Here is a 6,358-nt window from a genome sequence, read left to right on the forward strand (position 1 = left end):
GTCACCACTTAAGTTCCTGCCTAGCAACAGAGATGTAATTGGCTGTCCAGAGGTGACTGGAGGCCAAAGATCCAGCTGGAAGAAGAGTATAATTCTATGTTCCTCTGTGTAAACAGCTGTTTGACCCAGTGGGTAAATAAACTTGGTTTGAGCTTTTTGACTAGTTGTCCGTTTGTTTGTTTTTTCCCTCCGTTTGTCAGAACACTAGAACACTAGGGAACACTACATTAGCAGCTCATTTCAGTTAGCTATAGGAATGTTGTATGCAGGCTAACATTTTCCATGATATATTTACTTACTTGACTAGGTTCTCCCACTGCCTACGTTCTCTGGGGTCCTTAGAAAAAAAATGAAATAATGGGCAGTCTTTCCGATAGTCGAAACGCAGCCAGTCATGACATGGCATGGCATGGCGCCTGGTGCGGTTGCTAGGTGATTTGTGACGCAAACGCCTACGTTCTCTGGGGTCCTTAGAAAAAAAAATGAAATAATGGGCAGTCTTTCCGAAGTTTTCCGGCGATAGCGAAACGCAGCCAGTCATGATGGGAGGACTTCTAACAGACTGTTACAACATGGCGCCTGGTGCGGTTGCTAGGTGATTTGTGACGCAAACGCAAAGCCCTCTTTATGTAGATGTTTAAACCCCTTGCTGTGTTTGCAAACATTGCCGCATGAGGGCAATGCAATGGGCGTCTACTTTGAAGAATCCAAAATATAACGTTTTTTGATTTGTTCAGCACTTTTTTGCTTACTACATGATTCCATATGTGTTATTTCATAGTTTTGATGTCTTCACTAATATTCTAGAATGTAGAAAATAGTAAAAAATAAAGAAAAACCCTTGAATGAGTAGGTGTTCTAAAACTTTTGACTGGTACTGTACATTATGCTGCCTCACACAACAGAAACAGGAGATAGACTCCTGTTACTATACTGTGGTACTGTATAGACTAGAGTCCTGTTACTATACTGTGGTACTGTATAGACTAGAGTCCTGTTACTATACTGTGGTACTGTATCGACTAGAGTCCTGTTACTATACTGTGGTACTGTATCAACTAGAGTCCTGTTACTATACTGTGGTACTGTATAGACTAGAGTCCTGTTACTATACTGTGGTACTGTATAGACTAGAGTCCTGTTACTATACTCTGGTACTGTATAGACTAGAGTTCTGTTACTATACTGTGGTACTGTATAGACTAGAGTCCTGTTACTATACTGTGGTACTGTATAGACTAGAGTCCTGTTACTATACTGTGGTACTGTATAGACTAGAGTCCTGTTACTATACTGTGGTACGGTATAGACTAGAGTCCTGTTACTATACTGTGGTACTGTATAGACTAGAGTCCTGTTACTATACTGTGGTACTGTATCGACTAGAGTCCTGTTACTATACTCTGGTACTGTATAGACTAGAGTCCTGTCCAGGTACTTGTACATCAAGCTTCCTCACACTACGTCACTTGAGTGGGTTGAATCACTGATGTGATCTTCCTGTCTGGGTTGGCGCCCCCCCCTTGGGTTGTACTTCTCCTGTCCTATTCAGTGTCCTGTGTGAATTTAAGTGTCCTCTCTCTAATTCTCTCTTTCTTTCTCTCGGAGGACCTGAGCCCTAGGACCATGCCTCAGGACTACCTGACATGATGACTCCTTGCTGTCCCCAGTCCACCTGGCCGTGCTGCTGCTCCAGTTTCAACTGTTCTGCCTTATTATTATTTGACCATGCTGGTCATTTATGAACATTTGAACATCTTGGCCATGTTCTGTTATAATCTCCACCCGGCACAGCCAGAAGAGGACTGGCCACCCCACATAGCCTGGTTCCTCTCTAGGTTTCTTCCTAGGTTTTGGCCTTTCTAGGGAGTTTTTCCTAGCCACCGTGCTTCTACACCTGCATTGCTTGCTGTTTGGGGTTTTAGGCTGGGTTTCTGTACAGCACTTTGAGATATCAGCTGATGTACGAAGGGCTTTATAAATAAATTTGATTTGATGACTACAGAAACAGGAAATAGGCTCCTGCTACTATGAGCCATTTTGGACAAGATATGCCATGTGCAAGGCTATGTACTTATATAATTTACCTTTAGCAATATCCAAATAATATAATGAACAACAGAGGGTTTATACTGTATCAAATTAATCAAAGCTCAAAGAAAACAAAATACACATCTACAAATATTTAATCTGATTTTAGACATGATCATGTCTCGAGATGAAAAAACAGGCCTATTTTTTTTAGAATGATTTCATTTAAACAATATGATTTCATTTGGCATGAACATAAAACACAAATTCTCAGGTCAAAAACATAAGTCAGAACACAGCCTCTCTATTCTCTCATGTGATTTCAGGTCCTCTGCCCGGGAAAATGTCTTTCCACAATTAGAGCAGTGGTATGTCTTCTCCTCCTGTGTATGTATCCTCTGATGTGATTTCAGGCTCGCTAACTGAGTAAAACTCCTTCCACAGTGGGAGCATTGGTAGGGATTTTCTCCTGTGTGTATTCTCTCATGCCTTTTCAGGCCTTCTAACCACCTAAAACTATTTTCACAGTGGGAACAGCGGTAGGGCTTTTCTCCTGTGTGTATTCTCTCATGCCTTTTCAGGCCTTGTAACCACCTAAATGTCATTCCACATTGGGAGCAGTGGTAAGGCTTCTCTTCAGAGTGCGTTCTCTTGTGTATTTTCAGGTTCTCTAACTCTTTAAAACTCTTTTCACACTGGGAGCATTGAAAAGCATTTTCTCCTGTGTGTATCCTCTCATGCTCTTTTAGGGTCCGTGACTTAGAAAAACTCTTTCCACAGAGGGAACAGTGGTGTTTTCTTGCTGGTTTGGACGTCTCTGGCTCTGGTTCCCCTGAAGGACTCTTCCTGCTGTCAGAGTAAGAGTCTGGTCTCTCTCCTGCCAAAGACAGAGCATTTAGTTAAATACTAAACAAAGACCTTAATGAAATCGACACATCATAAAACTGTCTAATTTAGACTGGGCCCCTCAATAACCCGAGGCCAGAACTGCAACGGTGCTGGGTTTTTCATGCTCAACAATTTCCCCTGTGTATCAAGAATGGTCCACCACCCAAAGGACATCCAGCCAATTTGACATTTACATTTGAGTGATTTAGCAGATGCTCTTATCCAGAGACACTACAGTAGTGAGTCATTTAGCAGACTCTCTGATCCAGAGACACTACGGTAGTGAGTCATTTAGCAGACTCTCTGATCCAGAGACACTACGGTAGTGAGTCATTTAGCAGACACTCTTATCCAGAGACACTACAGTAGTGAGTCATTTAGCAGACTCTCTGATCCAGAGACACTACAGTAGTGAGTCATTTAGCAGACTCTCTTATACAGAGAAACTACAGTAGTGAGTCATTTAGCAGACACTCTTATCCAGAGACACTACAGTAGTGAGTCATTTAGCAGACACTCTTATCCAGAGTCACTAGTAGTGAGTCATTTAGCAGACACTCTTATCCAGAGCCACTACAGTAGTGAGTCATTTAGCAGACTCTCTGATCCAGAGCCACTTACAGTTAGTGCATTCATAGCTAGGTGGGACCACCACATATCACAAGTATTCGAAGTACACTTCTCCTCAATAAAGTAGCTATCAGCAAAGTCAAGGAAGGGGGGGGGGTCAAGTGCAAATGTGTTGGTTCAGGATTTATAAAATAATTATAATAAATTTGGGGATGAGGAATATTATTATTATTGTTTGTTTGTTGTACTTTTTACACATTTTTCTCCCCAATTTTGTGATTTCCAATTGGTAGTTACAGTCTTGTCCCACCACTGCAACTCCCGTACGGACTCGGGAGAAGCGAAAGTACGAGAGCCATGCGTCCTCCGAAACACGACCCTGCCAAAGCCGCTTAACCCGGAATGCAGCTGCACCAATGTGTCGGAGGAAAAACACTGTTCAACTGGCGACCAGAGTCAGCATGCAGGCACCCGGGTCCACCACAAGGAGTCGCTAGAGCACCATGGGACAAGAAAATCCTGGCTGGCCAAACTCTCCCCTAACCAGGACGACGCTGGGCCAATTGTGCGCCGTCGTCATGGGTCTCCCGGTGACACAGCCTGGGATCGAAACCGGGGCTCTAGTGATGCCTCAAGCACTGCAATGCCTTAGACCGCTGCTCCACTAAGGGCCTATGCTAAATAATTTACAACCGTTGTCTGCCCAGTTAATAATGACCCGCTGAAACTACAAACTACATACAATGCCTTCAGAAAGTATTCACAACCCTTGACTTATTACACACACAAAAAATGTGTAGCTACATCTCAGACTGCTATGGAATGTTGAGTGGAAGCTTTACGTCATGTGGAATGATTAGCTAGTTTAGTCCAGGGCTGGACGGAATGGAAGGTTTAAGGTCTGATGTGATTGGGTGCTGCTAAAATTGATTCATAGTTTTGGTTGGTTGGTTCAGCATTGTAATTCTATGGTTGCGCGTCCTTACTAAATATTGACAGGAGCGCTACAACAACAAAAAACACCGCTGTTTAACATGGTACTTACTGTATGTTCCGGTGTTCATCAGATCTCCAGCCTTATCTTCCTCTTCTTCCAATGTGACCGTCATCTCCGTCACGCCAAAACAGACTTCCTCTTCTTTCACTGCGACAGTCGTCTCCGTCACGCCAAAACAGTCTTCCTCTTCTTTCACTGCGACAGTCATCTCCGTCACGCCAAAACAGTCTTCCTCTTCTTTCACTGCGACAGTCATCTCCCCCTCTTCAACCCCCAAAACTCCATCCTCCTCTTCTTTCACAGTAACATCATCCTCTTCTTCTTTCCCTCTGTAAGCTTCTTCCTCTTTTTCTTTCACTGGTACAGCCTCCTCTGCCTCCTCTTTTAAGAGAGTTCCTTTCTCCATCCAACAGACCTCCTCTTTAGCAGGGGGAGTAGCTTCGTGAACTAATGGTCGGGGACGTTAGCTAGCTAGTTAGCATTAGCGACTAGACTAGTGCTAACATAACCAGCCAGCTAGCTGAATAACAACGTCAATATGACATTAAATGGGGTAACTGAGTGTGTTCTTTTTACGCGTAGAAGTGTTTTTAAAACATAGCGGCATATAAACAACGAAATTGTCCCAAAGAACTTGAATGTTCCGACTTTGTTGTCTGGCGAGCTACCGAGGTGGCTGCAGTTGTTGAAGAAGCGTTCCGTCCACTAGATTATACGTCACAGTAGCAGCATGGCCTGAAAGACACATATCGCCATCTGCTGTCTGGAGTGGGTAAAGCAGTTGAGTAAAACATAAAAAAATGTTTCTCGACCATTAAATAATATACCGTATCAACAACACAACCAGTCTTATACAATGGGTGGGGTGAAAAATTACATCTGAACTGAGCTTTTCGCCTATTCTGTGGCAGTACACTGGAACTGAAGTAGTTAGTCAAAATCAGCGTGGTTTTCAGAGCACAAACAGAAATATAACACAAGGTCAAGTAATTATATACACATCAATTAGATAGTTACGATTAGCTAGTGAAGCGACAATGTACATTCACATAAAACAGTCCAATGTTGCAGTTAGTTAACAAGCTTAAGTGATATGACACGCTATTCTATAAAATCCTTTCTCTGTAATTAATATCACCTGATTGAGCTAATCATGTAAATGTAATTAACTAGAGAGTCGGGGCACCACGAAATAATATTTATAGAGCTGTTGTCTTCCGAATGAACTCTTAAAGACCTACTAATATTTTACATCAATAGCAGTCAATATTAATCGTCACCTTATTTCAGTCTCATCTGAAAGTTGTAAATTCTTGGTTCACTGATCTTCACGAACCCTGGCTAACAAGTTGAATCAGCAATACAAATTTGGGTTTAATTATTTATTTACCAAATACCTAACTAATCACACAGAATTACATATACACAGAATGAATCATACCTTGATTACAAACTATGTCATAAAGGAAAACGTCCCTAGCGGACGGAACAGATATGACAGCTGGTTACACAAAGAAAAGTGGGCTGGGTTTGAGTGAAAGAGCGGGAAGACTGAAGAACAAAGGGAGAAGCGATGTCTCTATCGGGCCATAGGCAACTACTCTATCATAAATACAGAATCTTATGAATTCTAAATTACCGCCCATTTGGAAAAGGAAAATGCAATAAACATTTTCTCTGAGCTGCGCTTCGGTAGATTGGTCGTAGATGCTGTTCGTGTTGGCCAACAGAGATCTTCCTGTCCTCAGAAGAATGTCTCTGGTGGTAAATTGGATACGTTGTAGTAACGTCGTTGTGTGGTAGACAGGTTACTCTGTCTGTTCTTTCCTAGCCCACGTTTGCAGCTGCTGTTACCAACTCAACGGCTAGGAG

The 6,358-nt window shown here is 42.5% G+C and overlaps 1 protein-coding gene across 1 annotated transcript; it reads right to left on the reverse strand.

Moving 5' to 3' along the window:
- Window positions 1–2,174: 2,174 nt before the first annotated feature.
- On the reverse strand, window positions 2,175–5,207 carry LOC109881036 (zinc finger protein 3-like). The gene is made up of 2 exons (XM_031816935.1): window positions 4,535–5,207; window positions 2,175–2,908 (listed from the first exon to the last, which is right to left on the reverse strand). Exons 1-2 carry the CDS (start codon window positions 4,890–4,892, stop codon window positions 2,307–2,309), a joined length of 960 nt encoding a protein of 319 aa, XP_031672795.1. The 5' UTR covers window positions 4,893–5,207; the 3' UTR covers window positions 2,175–2,306.
- Window positions 5,208–6,358: the final 1,151 nt, after the last annotated feature.

The sequence above is a fragment of the Oncorhynchus kisutch genome, unplaced genomic scaffold, assembly GCF_002021735.2.
Source record: "Oncorhynchus kisutch isolate 150728-3 unplaced genomic scaffold, Okis_V2 scaffold902, whole genome shotgun sequence".
Lineage (NCBI taxonomy): Eukaryota > Metazoa > Chordata > Actinopteri > Salmoniformes > Salmonidae > Oncorhynchus > Oncorhynchus kisutch.

Coding starts and splice junctions, on each gene's coding strand:
- LOC109881036 (XM_031816935.1), bottom strand. CDS start 4,892: ATGGAGAAAGGAACTCTCTTAAAAGAGGAGGCAGAGGAGGCTGTACCA. Junction 2,909..4,534: donor GATGAACACCGGAACATACA/GTAAGTACCATG, acceptor TGTCTTTGGCAG/GAGAGAGACCAGACTCTTAC.